The 18,702-nt window shown below is 45.1% G+C and overlaps 1 protein-coding gene across 1 annotated transcript in view; it reads left to right on the forward strand.

The window, feature by feature from the left end:
* Positions 1-2,340: 2,340 nt before the first annotated feature.
* Positions 2,341-18,702, forward strand: part of LOC119433206 (ubiquitin carboxyl-terminal hydrolase 24) — a 124,772-nt gene continuing 108,410 nt past the window's right edge. Inside the window, exons 1-5 of the mRNA XM_037700362.2 lie at positions 2,341-2,987; positions 6,571-6,730; positions 9,675-9,742; positions 11,060-11,206; positions 18,406-18,504. Of these exons, the coding sequence (XP_037556290.1) occupies positions 2,733-2,987; positions 6,571-6,730; positions 9,675-9,742; positions 11,060-11,206; positions 18,406-18,504 (729 nt within the window). The 5' untranslated portion in view covers positions 2,341-2,732. The remainder of the gene's footprint in view (positions 2,988-6,570; positions 6,731-9,674; positions 9,743-11,059; positions 11,207-18,405; positions 18,505-18,702) is intronic.

Genomic DNA, 18,702 nt, shown 5'->3' on the forward strand with positions numbered 1-18,702 from the left:
ATCGTACGCCCATTCAATGGGAACGAAAACATGTACGAATGGGAATGCGCTAGAGGACAAGTGAAAAACGCCCATCTGGGTGTTTTTCTGTTTAGTGTGTAATGACTTTATCCCCTCAAATAATTACAACTTTGTCGCATCGCTGTCGTGCATGCAAGGTCTATAGAAGTAGTCTCGTCTGAAGCAACCTAATGCTGCTACTAACTCAGTGTCCTAGCTTTCTAAAAAATTTTTATCTCATTAACTGTTTGTATTTCACAGCGAATAAGAAAGGGGGAAACGGAGATGTATGCGCACAATTGTGATGTAGAATGCGCATTAGCTTGCTACTTTATCATCGTTGTAAAAGAATAGACGTTTTTAAACTGCGGAAGTTTCAGAAAATGCAGTATTAATTAACTTGTTCAACGATATATTAACAGAGTATACCAGAGTCGAGCCCAAGCGAAGCGTACGCAATAAGCCCCACAAAAGTGCCGAAACAGCTAGACTGTGTGGCTGAGCACCAGTCCGCCGTAGAATGGCAGTTTGTGCTTCTTTCAAGTAAATGGAAACGTTCTGCTCATTTCGTGGGAAAATGTGGCATTGTAGGGCAATTCCTTATAGGCTCATGTAAAGGCCGCACTTTTGATTTTTCCACAATTTTGACGAGGTGCGGCCTTTACACGGGACCGAACCTTTTGGTTAAAATGGTGCCGGCGCAGCCGGCCACTTGTGCACCCCCGAATCCCCGGATTTACCATTGCATCAGAGGTCAACGTGCAGCTCTCGCCATCTAGTAGCCGCACGTGGAAGTACGCGGAGCGCGAAAATTGCGCGCACGTGACGCGTGGTCGTTCGCGTGCTCCTCCAATCGTCGTCATTCCAGCCTCGTGACCCTCGCCATGCGGTCGTCGTCACACATATTACTCTGACCCAGTGGTCCAACTTGTCTAATAGCTTGACCCACTAGGTTCGGGGTCTGGTATGCCCTCGTGGTCGCGTTGCATCGTCGTTATTCCAGCTTTGTCATCCGACTCTCTTCTTGCCGTCGTCATCACGTACGTCATCGTCGCTACGCAGTCGTCATCATGCCGCCGTCGTAACGCTGTCGTTTTATCATTGTCGTCACTTTAGTAACGTCATCCCATTGTCTTCATACAGCCCTCGTTGTTCCGTCAACGTCAATCTCTATTCGTCATTCTAATTCTAAACATACCGTCGCATTCAATCGTGATTATGCCGCCCTTACGCCGTCACCGTCAAACAGTCGCTACCATGCATCCATTGTCAGACCGTCGCGTCAGTGTCGGACCGAGCGAGTGTCTGTCAAAACGTCGCAATGTCTTGCTCTCACGTAACCACATACTACGTGATTAAGTCACAACAAAACCTACCCTTAGTCACAGCGCAGTAGAAACGAAACCGAAACTGGCTGTATAAAACCTATAATAATAAATTATTTAGGGTGCTGTCAGGCTGTCAGTATTTTTTGTGATGTTTAGAGGTATCAGATTTTCAGTGGAAGCAAAAAAAAAAAAAAGAAACAGGGAGAGTAAGGGAAATTTCTACACTACTCTTGCCACTGCGCAGGTATTATATCCCTGTATTATCATTACACAATGGCCGAAAGCTTTCGCTCATAGATTCAAAACCTTTTAAACCACTGATAACAACAAGGTAAGCATACGATATATGGTTATGGCATCAACGGTGTTCGTTCATGAGTTCTCTTCTGCTGCAAGGATAATTTTGTGTTTTTTTTTTTTTTTTTATAGAAGTGAAAACTGAGCTAGTACATCGTACAAAGACAGCTCAAACTACCCGACACCAGAAAGAGACGGGATGTATGTCAAGTTGTTTGCTCTGTAATAGTACTATGTACGCATGAAGCGCATAAAGGTTCTCTATTATCTCCCAATAATGATTTGAAAGAGTTCTCACTGTTTTTCCTTCTACGCCATGGATTCTGGCCTGAACACGGGGAAGAATGCGTATTACTGAATTGTGTCATATCCTTCTGGCATGGAGCTTGTTTGCTTACTTGAATAAGTTTGAATACAACACAATTAGTAAACTTGAATTGTCCACACAACTAAAGTGTACACTATGTACTACACAACTGCAGCAGACGACGGTGGCACTGATGCTCATACCACTGGGACCACAACAAGCGAACGTCTGAATGTGTTACATCTTGCTTTAAAAACAAATTATACAAAAATAACAATAAAATACTTGATATAAGTTATTATTTAGAGTACTTTATAGATTTTATTTAAGAAATGATTTTATTTGTATCGGAGTTATTACATATCCCTCGCCAGGGCGCGCGTAGCGGAGCATTCAAAATGGCCGCTTCCTAAAAAGCGTTGCCGAGCGGAGGATGTGCATGGTTTCTTATATTTTCGGTCGCCCCTGTTAATTTGACCGCGCCCACCCGACCGTCGAATTCACGGAAGCAGCACATCACATCTGCACCTTCGCAAACCTCACCCGTTATTGTTCTGTGTGCGTGCCTGTGTGCAAAACTTAACACCGTCCCCCCCAGGCCATGCCCCCGTTAACGCGAGGATCACGCCGAGACGTCGTCCTCCGTCAATCATCGTTGTCGGCGGTACTCGGTGATGAGGCGTCACCACCCGTCAACGACGGCTCGCGAAACCTTTGAGAGGCGCCGTCTCAGTGTTTGACGCGTCCTCCGTGTAGTCCCCCCCTATCATTCGTGCATTCCCGAACTTTATTTTTTCGCCATGGATCAGACAGAGAAGAACGTTCAGACGTTGTACAGCATGGGATTCGTGGACATCGAAGAGATCAGGAACGCGCTTCGCATCAGCCACAACGACCTGAGCGAGGCCGTGGCCATCCTGACCAACGATCAGGTACGGTACGGACCGTACACGAGCGCCGGCACGTCCGAAGACGTCGAGATGAAAGACGTCACGTCGACGGCTCTCGTGCCCACCGCAGCCCCGCCTCCCTACAATTCGCTGCCGGACGCCAAGGTAATTGGCCGCTCGGGAAGTGTCTGCACGCTCTTCGTCGTTCTCACGCGCGTCGCTCGCTTCTTTTCTCCCCCCTCTCTCTGCTTTTATATGTCTTTCCGCTGCTGTCCTCTCCTGCTCTACAGTTTGTCCTTGCAAGGCGTGCAGGCAGCCAAGAGAAAAACGCGGCGTTTAATTCTCGCTCTCCATTGTGTGTCCCTACCATGTTGATCTTTTATATCCCCTGACTTCTTTTTTAATTGCCAGCCGTGGTGCTCGACCTTGTGCGACGCCGTTGCCTATTGTACTACTACGCGATGCCCGGCACAGCGCTGCCTTCATAACGGTAGCTGCAGTAGTTTCCCGAGAGGAGTTTTGTGGTCGACCCTTACTCCACCCGCGAGTTTGCTGTTCTGCCGCTTATGCCAAACCTGTAATCCGTTTCGAAAGCCGAAATTCAGATTGTGAAGAAGGCCGCCAAGATTCCAAAGATAATTCGCCGTGAGGTCATTATCTCGAACGCACCGTGTCCAAACAGAGTACCTTATCGAGTAGTGATTCGACCTCGTTTTGCTTGTGTAAGCTTTAGGTGTGTCTTGTCACGAATACCCGCGTTTCGTAAACAGGAACTATGGATACGTATCAACCTCCTCCCTGCCCCCGGCAACTACGCCAACACGCCTGAAGAACTAATCGCTGTGATCACCAGGAACTTGCTTTTACAACTTATTGCAACTTAAATAGTGCACCTATAGCGGGGGGAGGCTGTATGCAGTAGAACAGAACATTGTGTTCATATTGTTGCATTGTGTTCAGTACGTTGCATCTCGAAGTAATGCCCCTGTCAGATGGGCAAATTTCATGTCACTTTGAGTGTGTGCACTTCACCATTTGTGTCACTTGTAGGCAGTCAGAGGAACAGTTTAGTGGCACGCACCGTAAAACACAATCATCAGCAAGTGTGTTCGTCGAACCCACTTCTCTGCGTCAAACTGTGTAGCCTCGATAGCAGCGCTTCAAAAATAAATGAATATATACTCAATACAAGGTCAGCACTTGCTCTTTAACTACTTTTGTGTGTGTGTGTGTGTGTGCGTGTGTGATTTCAATTGTTATAAGCGGGATCCTGACACATGAAATCATGTGCAATCGAAATTGCCATTTTTCCTTTGCCTCCCTTAGATGCAATGCTGTCTTGTGCTATTGGATCGCGACAATTGATCGTAATAATGCGGTTGATCTAATATTTTGACACTAAAATTCAAACGAAATACTGCATCTAATAGCACAGTGTTATCTTGCAAACATTCCCTAAAATAACAAACATAACATGCATGCTAATCTTCTCATCGACATTGCCATCAAAGCCAAAGGACACTTTCCTTTCTCGTCTAGCAGCGCAGCACTAATCTGACACTTGATGCGGCGGAGCTCACTCACTCAAAGTATCACTAAGTTTGCCCATCTCACTGGAGCATAAGACTGCATTACACCTCCCTGAAGGAAGTTGGCTGTCCGCTGCCCTCTTCGATTAATATAAAGTGCTGTTTGAAAATCGACCACTTAGTTGTGCTTCTTACGCTTTTTCAATGCCTATGCAAACATCTTTCCTTTTCAAAAAGGAAGTGTCAACTGCTAATTAGCACTTGGTTTCTCTTGTACCTTCATCTTGTTTTGGTTCATGGCACTGTTGCTATTATAATAGGCCTCCGTAGATCACAGAGAGGCATATGATTAATTAAAAATACCAACAGTCATGGAGAAATTGTGCAGTCAGGGAGTAAAAGCATATGTGAATATCTGAGGAAATACCCACAAACATTTCGTTGCTACCATAATTCTTCACAATAAAAGCTGGCAAGTACCGATTAAAAAGGGTGTGCGACAGGGGCGCACATTTTATCCAATGCTCCTCACTACATGCTTGGATTGGTGGAAGTATTTAAACTGTTAGTCTTGGAAAGATTAGGTCTGAAGATCAATGGGGAACATCTCAGCCGCCTGTGGCTTACAGCTGGTCCTGTTTAGCAATGCTTGAGATGGATTTGCGGCAAATGATTTAAGAGCTAAACCAATAAAGTCTAAGAGTAGGTTTGAGGATTAATATTCGGAAGACTAAGGTAGTGTCCAGTAGCCTGGCAACCGGCAAGAGAACAAGAATTTCTTGAGAGTGAGAGAAATTTCTTAACTTGAGAATGTGTTTCATGAATCAATGCAGCTCATTGTATTTTTCAGTGTTTAGATCACTCATTTAAAGTACAACCCTTTTCTGCATACACTAACCATTATAATCATTCACCACTCCGTTTGGAAATACATATACCATTGGAATAGACTACCAAAGAACATTGTATCTTTCATTGACCATAATGTTTTTCTTCGCAAGTGGAAGCTTTTCCTGAATGTGTGGTTATTTCAGTGCTGAGTACTTTCTCGCAAATGTATTTTTCCTGCTGTAGATAATTATGTCGTGTATCTTACTATTCTTATTTGTACTTTTATTATTGTAGCACTCCCCCGCATATGTATTCTTGAATGTGCTTTTAGAATACATGAATAAATAAAATGCACGATTGGTGGCACGGCTTTTGAAGCTGTGTTCGAGGACATATAGCTAGATCAATGGCATGGAACCTGTATCATCACAAAGAAATGTGCATAAAAATAAAAATGGGTTGGAGCGCATTGGCATGATGACGAGCAACTTAACGTTATCATAGAAAAGAAAAGTGCACAATCATTGCATTCTATCAGTACTAACCTATCAGGCAGAAACTTAGGGCAACAAAGAAACTTGAGAAGCTCAGGACTGTGTAACAAGTCGTTAATACAAAAAAAAAAACTTACAGGCACAGGAACATTAAGAGACGCTAAGACAGTGATATGTATTAGAAAACAAACAAAAGTAGCTGATATTATAATTGAGATTAACAGAAACAAATGGAGCTGGGCAGGCCTTGTAATGTATAGGGCAGATGTCCAGTGGTCGATGTATGTTACAGAATGACTGCCAAGGAAAAGGAAACGCAGTTGAGAAATTCGCAGGCCCAGAGTAAAAGCAGCTGATGCAAGAGAAGAAATTAAAGGTCTCTGGTAGAAGCCTTCTTCCTGTAGTAGACATTAATTAGACTCATGATGTATCATAATCATTATTATCGGGCTAATAACAGGGCAGAGTTGAAAGTGAGCTGTTGGCATAACAGTGTTGGGATGATGAAGACAGCGGTGTAATAAGAACTATAGGTCGACGCAGCAAACTGAGTTTCAAGTTTCTAGCTACTGTTGCAGTAAAAGAAAAATTGTGTTCTTATGCTCATAGGTACCACAGGATCTACTGAGGACTATGACTTATGGCACTGTCTGTGGAAGTGGTGGCATGGCAAAACAGAAGTCAGCCCATAGCTTACTAAACGATGGCAGTGTTCATTGTCCCTCACATATTATTTCATAGAGGCATAGAGATCGCATTCACGGGAAACATCTCTTTAGTGTGTCAGACTCATCACGGTCTTCGAGAGTACTATAGCAAGGTTTCATTGCATGGAGTCGTCTAAGCTACACTTTCTTGTGATTTTGTTTCTTAATGTTGTTTTGGGATGCGCAGCCATGCTCTCCCAAGCCGGACTATGGAAACCCAGCGTTTCCTCAGACGAACCTGTACGAGCTGGAACAGCGGGTCTTTGTGGACCAGTGGTCCATCCCATACAAGAAGGACGAGTCGCTCGCCAAGTGCCTCATTGCAGCTACTAACCTGGCCAAAGAAGGTAACTGTTAATGACAATGTTGTTTGGCTTCTTGGTAGCAGCAGTATACCTGGGGCTGTGATTTTTAATGTAGCGCCAAGACAAGACATTGTAGTGTTGTTCCCCTCCTGCCCTATACTTTTGTCTTACATATATTTACACTTACTAGCCAGAACTGCTAACTCCAGTCATAGCCATGGAAGGGTATGTACTGTAAACTATGTGTGTTACCCACCTGGCCGTTTATAGGTGGCACCTCACCTCGAAAGGTATCGACCACACTGCTTGAACAAAGTTGTACTATCCAACTCAACATGAGTGATGATGCAAGAGTACATGGAAAACTGTGCTCCCTGATTACATTGGTGCTGATCTGTGCCCTGATTCTGTGACACAAAAGAAGAGGCTTCAGCTGTTCTCGTATTGCTCATCGCCTCTTGATGCCTGCATTCACCCCCTCTCTCATCTTGTGCACAGTATCTCAGTCTCGCAGAAATGGTGGCCACCTTTTGTGCGAGCAATCGGTGGCCAGCTGCATAACAGCACAACAGGAGATTAAAAGCATAGGATGAGGGACAAAAAGTGACAGGGCAAGTGCCGACTTCCAACTACCAAATTTTTTTTCGAGTGATGGTATATTTACAGTTACAAAATAAGCATGGAAAAGCTGATCCAATAACTACATATAACCAAACAAGCAGCATATCAAACCAACAAAATGAGATATTAGGGAATGTTACATGTCATCTACATGTGATACTTAAGAAATCGTGGCTCTATTGATAAAGAAACTGCAGTAACACTAACGCGTAATGTGCTGTTGCACATAGTTATTTTGTAACTGCTATATACTATCGCTTTGAAAAAAATGAAGTAGTTGGAAGTCGCCACTTGTCCGGTCACTTCCTTTGTCCTTGCCTTTACTAGCACTGTTAAACTGTTACAGTGAGTGTTACTAGCCCAAACCAAACCCTTGTAAAAAATAAAGAGCAGGTTGATAGCAATCTTTATAATGTGATTTCGCTCAGATAGAAAGGGATTAAACAGACATCAAAGGGCTGTGTGTAATATGGCTTTAGCTCAGCGCACTCCCTTTAAGTCGGAATCATAGTCGCATTACTATCCAATCTAGCAAAACACTTTGGCACATTCTCCAACCTTGTGGCTCATGTTTAGCCAGATTGTACCTTTTGCCTCATACGGTATGTTATCGTTGGCACTTATTAACCCTATAAAGGCTTTAGACGAGCTCAGTTTGTTTCTGGCCAACACTGCTTTTTTGGGGCATTCCCACAAGGCTGCCTTATCGAGTATATTTTGGAGCTGTTATGAGGCTTTCTGATGAACAGAGTGCATGGGACAGTTTTGTAGTTAACATTGTAAATGACAGATGCCGGCGTGGGTTCTGTTGAGTGCCTATTCCTGGGCCAGGGGGGCCGCTGGCTAAAGACCGACCCTGTCAGTGCCAAAAGCCGCCATTCTGTACATGCAGTAAAGTTCAAACAATTTCTTTACTTCTGCTGTGTCATGATTTACAAGATAGTGCAGTATAGTCGGCTGACTAACATGGCTATCAATACAGATAGAGGTACCATAAACGGTTAAGGCCTACAACAGAACAAAACCACAACAAAAATGAAACTGCCTTTATGTTTATGAAAGTGCAACAGAAAAGTAAGAAGACAAATGTACAAACAAGCTCTCAGGCATTATAAAAAGGAAATCTGGTCTATTTATTGTTATCCAGTACAAAAAAAAGCGAAAGTTCGGAGATTTGGCCGTCCCGACTGGGTCAAGTCGGGACTTTCCAGCTAAATTTAGGACAGTTTGTGACCCCAGCCTTAACGCGAGTCAAATGCACAGAATTGCAAGTTAACCCTTTCAGACACTAACTTAATCTGCTGACTTAAAACTTACCGCGACCGCATTTCCTACATTTTCAGAATAATAAGCGTACAGCTGCAAAATAGATTAACAATTTTCAATCCTTTAGTGTGTTTTGTTATGTTTAGAGAATGTGGACTCTATGCAAAAGCTCATACAGGAACGTCAGATATGAGAACAACAACTATTCCATGTCTAGCAGGATTCAAAAGCACGTATCCAGTCACTTGAAAATTGTGCCTGGTGCAACAAATTGTGAAAAAAAAAATGAAAGAAGTGAGCCCGCTGCCTACGACATACACTGAGATACCCAACCATCTACATTCCCACTCGTTTTACTAAAGCATTTCGCACACGGTAATCAGACTGGCCGCACAATTCCAATCAAGTGTTTTAAGATGTATGTGACACATTTTAAATGTCATTACTTTCATCAGTGCCTTTGCTGTTGATGCACAACCTTGGCATACACAATTGTGTACACATTACCTCAAAGCATAAAGGAAGAATGCAAGGGCCTCATTTGTGGTGCCAGCTTTCAGCATCATGGTGATGCTTTGCGCTTCAACCACTGCACTAGACCCGGTGTAAACTAATGGATTGTGATACCATGCAACCACCACCTCCATTTTTAACTGAAACATCTTAGCATCGCTTCCTTTCAACTGAGAGAGCTGGACCGCGCCACTGAAAGAGCTACAGACAATGTAGCAGTACTTTGGCCACTACTGGCGGCACACATAAAACTCGTCAGCGTGTCCAGAAAACTGGGCTCGGCACCATGACTAGGGGCATGGCTGGACTCCAACAGCAGTGATCCAGATTAAGAGTTGTTTAGAAATAGTGCATGTCTTTTTCTGTATTTTTACGGCGAAGCTGCTAAGGGGAGCCTCACGATTTTCATACTGCGGTGACTTTCCACATACTAAAGCGGGACTTGAAGAAGCATGTTTAAGATAAGTGTTTAACAATGCTAACATATTGCAATCACTCTATCGGGCCGTTTGTCAAAGCACTGTATGTTTAGCTTAACGTTTCTATAACAGATATCTACACCCACTTCTTTTTTCCCACCTTGCAGGGCAATGTGAATCAAACTCTGATTGTAGGAACTTCATGGAGTCATGCATGCCTGAGTGCTTTCGCAAGGTAACCATTTTTGCTTCTCGTGTTCATCCATGCCGCCAATTATTTTTTTTTCTGTTTTTCTTATTGGTCAAAATTTGTGCATTTCATTGGTTAGCTTTCTTCTGAAGTTCAAAATATCTGTCGAATATAAAAGCAAGTTGTAAAGTTTTTCATTGTGTAGCAGATGTGCCAAACCTGTGCGCAGATGTCATAGCCAGAAGGAAAAAAATTTATTAAAGCAAGCATCACTTTGCATAGATGCAAAAGTTATCCCTGTTCATGCTAAAGTCAATTGAAATAGAAATTAGGTTTCAGTATCTTCTAAAATTAGCACTCATGCTTGGTGTCATTGTAACATTGTCGAGACAGAGTTACAAAATAGCTGTCTACCTTGTATTCAAAAGTAGATGAAAGCATGGAATGTTCATGATATGTTTTGTCCTCTACACTAGCTGTTCTCTATCTCTGATATCTTACTTATCCCTTGACACACTCATGATCATCTGGTGATTCTCACAAATTCTTTAATGCAGTATCATTTTTTAAAATTAAATGTAGAAGAGCATTTTTTTCTTCAACCCTAGCCATTTTTCTGAGCCTGGATGTCCAGCCTCGAAGCTGCAACGCTGAAATTTTACTCTAATGCCAGCAATGCCTGTCATAACACATGTGTCTTGGTGTGGGTTCCTGAGCGGTACATCGATTTTGTTCTGAGCTGTAGAGATGAGCATATTCCAATGATCTGATGTTGTATGTCATCACATGCAGGATATGCAATCCATATCACGGGGAAAGTCACTTAAGCAGTTCTTATGGCTCCAAAGAGGAAGCACACACCCACTGCAGAAGCGATTGCAGAATGGAAAGAACGAAAGTTTATTTTGGCAACAAAAATACAGTTGCCAAGAGGATTGGCATAAAGGCAAACAAGTGCCTGAAAAAACATCAAAACATGGCGCGGCAGAGTACTGCTGCTCTACGTAGAAAATTTGAAATTTGATAAATGTGTATCATACCTCAGCATACACCGTCTGCTCTGTCTCCTACTTAAGGTAATGGGCAGTGAACGATCTATGGACCACCAGAACCGCCCCAGAATCTAGTCCCAATGATCATACACAAACAGATGAATCCTATTCATTGCTTCTCCATACACTCTAACTCTAAACTGTTATTGCATTCTCATAGATAGGCCTCAAGGATGAATTCCGCAACTTTATTTTTGTCATTCAAAAGCGCAAGCAGATAAGCAACAGCCACATGTTAGATGTACTTGCAACATGTTTTTGGTCTGCAAAACTTGAACATTCTCATTTTTTCCTTTGTCTTCCTCTGCAGCTCCTAACAGCACTTGCAGTCCGTAACTGGGCGCCGGATGTCCAGGAAGGTGTTTATAACATGCTCATGCTACTTATTGACCTGACTGTTGAACGGCTCAGTTACAACCCCATCCCGGAGAAGCTTCTCTCCAATGTGCTCACAATGGTAAGTCTTAGTGCAGGCTTGTTTTACAAGACTGGCACCTTAAGTGTTTCATTGACGAACTGGACAACCCTTTCAGAAGCAGTTCATATTAACCGTGTATACAATAGACTTCTATTAATTCGACCCAGACAGTACTGGTGAAATTCATTGATTATCTGGTTAATTGAAATAAATGAGAAAAAAAGAAGCAAACACACCGCTGATTCATTTGGCAGTATTTGCCCAATTCAAAAATGCTCCCAAAACAAACGTGTACATTGGAATCCAACGAACGCTGCTACAATGAAATTTAGGCCACAACGAAGATTTTTTGATTCCCTGTCAGCTGCCCACATAAAGTACCTTATTTTTCGGTCTATAAGTCACACCTTTGTATAAGGCGCACCCCCCCCCCCCCCCCCCTCAAAACGGCAGTTTTTCCTGAAAAAAACGTATATAAGTCGCGCCGGTGTATAAGACGCACCTGTTCGTTCGGTAAGCGATAAAGAAACAATGACGTTTCACTCCGTGAACGCGGGTCACGCACAAGCGTATGGGGGCTATATATTTCCACTCCAGGCGCATTTCTGCCGTCATGGTTGCTGCGATGTTCCGTATAAAGTCAAAGGGCGATAACGTCGTCCCCGTGCGCTGTATGTTGTATGTGCAAGTGAAAACGTCCGACTGTGAGCCGAATCGCGCCCAAGGGAAGAAAGCGGGGAGGCAGCGTGGGAGGGAGGGGTGCGGCTTGTACTCTGGTAGCAACTGCGTAGTTTGCGCACGCCGTATCTTGACAGCGATCTGCAGATGTGACGAATTCGGGGTCGGCCGACTCGCGGTCGGCCTGCCGCCGCTTGCGTTGCTGCTCCATTCTTCTCGTACGGCGCTCGGGAACTCTATCACGAGAAGAACGTACCCGCCACCTTGATTGCGCACACAGAACCTGTAGCAATTAAGTCAACCAGCGCGCTTCGTCTGGCCATAACATTGAATCCGATTTTGACGGCAGCTTTTCCGGAAAAAAAACACAAAAAAACGTACATAAGTCGCACCGTTCTATAACACGCACCGACGAAAAATTTTGAAAAAAAACGCGTCTTATACACTGGAAAGTACGGTAATACAAAAAAAAAAAGGTATCTTCATAACGAGGGCGTTTTATTCGATATGTTTGCTTCAACAAACTTTTCCAGAACAAAACTGGGACTGAACTGAAATTGGAATTTCCGAGTAGTCAAATTAGGCCTTTCCAAAACTGTGATGATCGTATGTCCGCTTGAACGAGGTTTTCGTGAATGAAATCAAATGCAAAGTACCGATTTGAGCCACTGCAATCTATAGCCACGCTTGGTCATCGCGCGCATGCGTGATACTGCACAGGACCAACACAATTGCTGACGTTTTCTCTGCGGTGTGTCCAGTCAAAATAACTACGCCAACGAAGAAGCATAAATTTCTCTGTTAAGGAGAAGGCACAGATGATCGCCAAGGCAGAAAGCGGAAGGAAACAAATTTCGCAGTTTTGCCCGAAAGTCGAACCATTGCCTGCGATAGCAAATTAGTAGGCAGCTATAGGAACTAAGTTTATCGGCCATATAAACTTGCAAACATTCGCTTACTAACTAAATTACCAAGCACGCTGTCACGTGCACACTGGTAAACATGAACACATCTGGCTCGATATCCGCAGAAATTCGCTTTCAAAACGCGGGAGTGAGGAGGCGCGGCAGCAGCACCGAGTGAATTTACCTTCATGCCGTCTCTCACTTCAGCACAAACTAAACGTCGAAAGCACAGTGCATCGGCACTCTATCGGCACTAATTGCACTTTGCCCATATCGCAGATCGCGTTGAAGATGAGGCCCGCACTTTGTGCATGTTGCAGACCACTTTCAATACAGTAGAACCCCGCTGATATGTTTTTCACGGGACCGTAAAAAGAAAACGTAAGAGCCAGGAAACGCAAGAGCTGAGAAACGGGAAGAATTTAGAAATGAGAGTAGTGGTGAACTGCACACAGTTTTATTTTAATTATTACATTTTAAAAAAAGGTGCAGTTTCGCCCGAAAGCCAAAGCATCGATTGCGGTAGCAAATTAGTAGAGAGCTACACGAAGCAAGGATAGTAGTTTAATGGGCCGTATAAAGTTGTAAACGTTCGCTTATTAACTATATTAACAAGCATGGTGTCAGCGCGCACAGGCAAACATGAACACATCACACTCGATGAGCGCGGACATTCGCTATCAAAACACTGGCGTGAGGAAGCGCTGCAGCAGCAGTGAGCGATGTGACCTTTGTGCTGTCTATCGCTTCAACACAAACTGAGCACTGAGAAAACACAGCACGCAATAAGCTACGAGCCGCCGACGCACCTAGACTGCCTAGACTCTGCCCCCAACACAGACTACTTTCAAGATACGGCCTGCCCGACCGGGTGCGGCGGCGCAGTACTCAGTTAATGCCAGAGTACAACGCTGCACGGGCGTGCACTTTTTACAGGTCGTAGGTCGCTTTTGAGATACAGCGTTGGATTAACCCCCCCTTCCCCCGTGCCTCGTGGGCGACAGAAGCGCGCTTCCGCACCGAATTTCTGCTTCGCGCGTGCGTGATTGCGCCGCAATAGTTGGCTGACCCTCGTACGCCTTCACTCGCACATACAGCATAGGGCGCGCGGCAACGGCTTGACTCATGAAAAGTCAACATGGTCACTCAGGAAGGCACGGGGCGGCAGTTCGCAACGCATGATGCAGGAACGGTCCCACAGTTGCGATGCAACAGCGGGGTTACCAATGCATTGGGTACTATGGGAGCTATGCCGTGACTGGCTGAAAACGATGTAACAGCCAGGAAAACGTAGCACCCAGGAACGTAACAGCAGGGTTCTACTGTATACAGCGGCCGCGCAACAAGCAGCAGCCGCTGTTGTCAGTATGATGCCAACGTCTCGCCATCTGGGGAAAATGAAAATCCGCAAGACACACTCACTCCGGCGACTGTGCTGATAGTAATGGATCCTTTTGACCTCATCAGGGAAGTTATCAGAGCCCACGACAACAACATTGCGATGGCTCTTTTAACGGACTGTGAGACTCACCTAACGCCTTTGCTTGCGGTGAAGTGTAAAAAGAAACTTCCTCATTTCCAGAAACTTTCCGGAATTTTCTGGAAATGAAACTTCCGGAAAGCGTAAGCTTGCCAAGCTTGCTGACTTTGCCATAAACATGCAGTGAAATTGGGATAATTGAAACCGCTTCATTGCGCCAGAGCATGTGCCAGAAAATTAGTGTTTCGCGATCGGCCAGGCAGGCACGTTGGGTTAGGCATCGGCCGCAATGTACGAAAAATGCTGTGACAGCGGCACGAAATGCTTTCTCTCATGAAGTTGACACTTTATTGACCGCCTTCGGTACGTCTCAACCTTTGCCTCAACGCTATCACAAAGATTTCCAGGACAATGGTTTCAGTTTAGTTCGCAGCTTTGCTGTTTGGCATACGTGTATACATACTAATTTCGCATCAACGAAGTTCCACCGCAACGAAAGTTTTCGCATGTCCCGTGAATTTCGTTGTAGCGGGACTCGACTGTATCCACTTTTATGTTTCCAAAGCAGAAAACAAATGTAGAAATGACATTAAAGCTCCTAAAAAAAGCTGAAATCCAACACACCCGCTTTTTTAGAATAGAAAATTGGCCAAGGGTGTAATATGTATTGTACAATGGCGACCAGCTCTAAAGTCAGTTTTGCTGCAATACATCCCTGTTAAGCAGTAAAACAAACAAATGCCGAAAGGTGGATTTGGCTTCATATCCGATTGTACCATGCAGGCAATTTTCGGCCCAAGTTTTCTGGAACTAAAAAATAAAAGAACAAAAAAGGGTGTGCACTGGAATCAAGACATTGTGAGCTGTGGTTATTGTATGAAAATCTTCGTAGGACAGGCTGAAAATATGTGTTTTTGCCTGGAGGTGGTGTGTGTTGAACACATTTACTGTCCCCTAACCTCCACTGAGACAAACACTGCAACTAAAGGAGTCGCTATAGGGGTCACCTTAGGGGTCAGGCGAGTGCGTGCTGACTGGGCAATTTCGAATTATCCGGCAAAGACCAATTTTTGGGGTCGAAATAACGAAAGTCTGGGTTCGAAGAAATGCATGGGTGCTGGCCGGGACATTCGGTTGGTGTTGAATTAACCGAAAAATTTAATTAGCTTGAGTCAAATTAATGAAAGTTTACTATTCTCAGCTTTCACTGTCCAAGTTTAGGTACATTGTACATCATCTCACTAGTATTTGTTTTTTTTTTTTTCTTCTTTTTTTGTATGTGTTGAAGGTTAGTTATTTTGTTACTTGCTGCAACACCCTGAACCAGCTAAAGTAATCACTCACATACTTCATCTGTCTTATTCATCAACTTGTAAATTTGAAATACCGTATTTATTAGAATCTAGGCCGATAGTTTTTTTCAAATAATCACATACGAAACTCTAGGGTCGGCTTAGATTCGAGGATTTTAAAAAAACGCGCCAGTTTTTAACTGAAACTGATAAATATGGTGCATAGTTAGCGCCATCTAGAAAAGTCAGTATCGCAGCCGCTACTAGCCGCGCCAGTAGCCAGCTGAAGTACACGAGCGACGTCGCCTATTTGACCTGCGTCGTATCGGTAGTATCGGTATGGTGCAGCATCGGCGCGCGGTGTGGCGTTATCGTAATGGCACCAAATGGGCGATGCCACTATAGTACCGCTTTCTAAACGAATACTGTATTTACTCGAATCTAACGCGTACTTTCAACACTACCCTAAATCTGCGTCGGCATTTCAAAATGGCCGCCTCGCACGCGCGTCGTGCCTAGCTACCGTTGCATGCGGAGGCTTCCTCCGTGTGCTGCAGTACACGTGCTTAGGCAATAGTCTACCGTCTGTCTTCACGTTCTTAGCTCTATCTATCAGCATGAAATACCGAGTTCATCATGATGCCGCATTTAAAAGGAAAGTGATCATCTGTGCGGAGACGGACGGAAATCGGGCCGCATCACGGGCGTTCGGAGAATCCGAAACTTGCGAGCGGGACTGGCGCAAACAGAAGGAGAGGATTTTCGCCAGCAAAGCAATGCGGAACGGTTTCAGTGGACCGAAGCAGGACGTAATCTGCGACGATCCACTCCGGCGATACGATCAGGCTTGGCCCTATCTTGAAAGCAATCTGCGACTGGTAAAGTCCGCCGCGCGCCGTGTTTTCGCCGCGTTGAAGCGAGGGGCATGCTAGCACGAAGGCGCGCTTCATCTCCAGCGTTTTGACAGTTCGTTTCCGCGGTCAACGAGAGAGAGAGAGAATAAACATCTTTAATGTCTAAATGCAGCTTTGGAGAGGCGTCCTCATTCCAGAATGCCTTGAGCTCGGGCCGCGTCCTGGGCCCTCGCAATCAGCCGTTGCTGATCTTCGAGGTCGGAGCTGGCCAAGGCTCTCTCCCAAAGCTCGTTGGTGTGGTAGGGGTTCGGAGGATTGAGTGGTGCCTCTCTGCAGCCCCCTACTATGTGCCTGAGGGACCCGGGCTCTGCGCAGAAGCGGCATTGCGGAGAGAATTGTGTAGGGGCTATGAGGTGGTTTCTGGTTGGGTGGGGGAATGTGTTAACCTGTAGAGCTCGGAGGAATCGCTCCTGCTCTCTAGATAGTGACTTGTGTGGGGGTGCGTATGTTCTGCGGGTTAGCTTGTAGTGTTGTGTGATGTCTTGGTATGAGACTAGAGGGTGCATACGCTCCGGTTCAGATTCCTCGGCGTCGGCTCGGTGGGTCAAATCTCGAGCCACGTGGTTGGCGACCTCGTTGCCAGGAATGCCGTGATGAGCTGGCGCCCAGATGATTATGACTGATCTGGTTGGCGGCTTTTGATTAATTATCTTGAGCGTAGTGGCATGAATTCTTCCGCTAGCGAAGTTGCGGCACGCCTGTTGGGAGTCGGTAACTATGACTTCAACCTGTGTTTGGGAGAGCGCGAGGGCTATGGCCGCTTCCTCGGCTTGGAGGGGATTGTATCCGGTGAGCGAAATGCTGCTCCGATGTTTTTTGTTGACGATTACGGTGGCTGTTGTGGCTGCGCGCCTGGGGTAAGACCCCGCATCCGTGTAGGCTGTAGAGGGCAAAGTCCCGTATCGCTTGTGTATGGCCCGAGCCCGGGCCTCCCTTCGCTGTGCGTGGTGCACTGGGTGCATGTTGCGGGGTAGAGGAGGTACGGTGATGTTGCTCCGGATGGCATGGGGTAAGCTAACAGTCTGAGGCGGCGGATGGCTAAGAGGAGCAGATAGCCCCAGGCGTAAGAGGATGGACGTCCCCGCTTCCGTAACAGCCAACCTTGTTCTCTGGCTGGATAAATGTGTGATAAATGTGATAAATACGGTCAACGAGCGAGGTGTGTTCATGTTTGTTTGAGCGCGCGTGACACCGTGCTTGTTAATAGCGGTCTACTAATTTGCTACCGCATTCGATGCATCGCCTTTCGGGTGAAACTGAGACTTTTTTTATTCATCGCAACATCAGTGCATCGGGAGGAAATCTATTTTACCAAATTTTTCCTCACGGAAAACGGGCGCGCGTTACAATCGAGGAAGCGTGAGAATCGAGTAAATACGGTAGTTGTGCTAGCCATAGAGGCATCGTCAAACGTTCAAACCGGGCGGAACTTCGGAATCGGTCTGTCGTTGGAGGGGGCCACGGGAGATGGTTTTTGCGTGCGCCGCAACTTGCGCTCCTTCCAAAAATGCAGCATCTCTAATGCGCTGGATGGTACTGGATATAGCGCACTGTTTGAAGATGTCAGCAGTAAGGAAGATAGCGACGAGGCTAGCAGCGATGGTGACAGAATGAGCTCGGCATGTTCAAATTTAATAAATGCTGTTTCACTTTGCGAATGCTGTCCTCGCTTTTTCGTTCGGCCTACATTCGAGGTAAGTTTTTTTTTTTTTTTTTCGGACTTCGAACTTTTGGGGGGTCGGCTTAGAATCGGAGTCGGCCTAGATTCGAGTAAATACGGTAATGTTTCTTGTGGTTAAACAGCCCAACAGATAGGGAGGAAGCTGTACTGTAAAAGGAAGGTGGTCTCTTGTGCTATTTAATTGTATCCGAGTCACTCTACTCTCAGCTCTGCTGAAATACTGCTTCATAACTTTGCCTCAAGTTTTCAGTGAAACACCAGCACCCATGTTGCCCATTTTCTTTGCAGGCCTTTGATCCAGAGGCTGAGTTTCATATCAAGAACAAAAGCCGGCAAAGCACCCTTGAGCAAGGGCTCGTGGTCTATGCAAAATCGAGGGGATCCCTGGTAAGAAATTCGTAATTTCTTTGATGCATGCTGCAAACACTCCTGAATCCAGGAGCATTTAGCTAGTGTTTAGCAACATGGACCACAAATCGTGCAACAGAATATGCGCACCTGAAGCCTCACAAACTCTTGAGGTGGCCATTTTATCATTGATTCATCCAGACCGGTACATTCATTCAGATCAATACATTTGCTAAA

This window comes from Dermacentor silvarum, chromosome 11, assembly GCF_013339745.2.
Source record: "Dermacentor silvarum isolate Dsil-2018 chromosome 11, BIME_Dsil_1.4, whole genome shotgun sequence".
NCBI lineage: Eukaryota > Metazoa > Arthropoda > Arachnida > Ixodida > Ixodidae > Dermacentor > Dermacentor silvarum.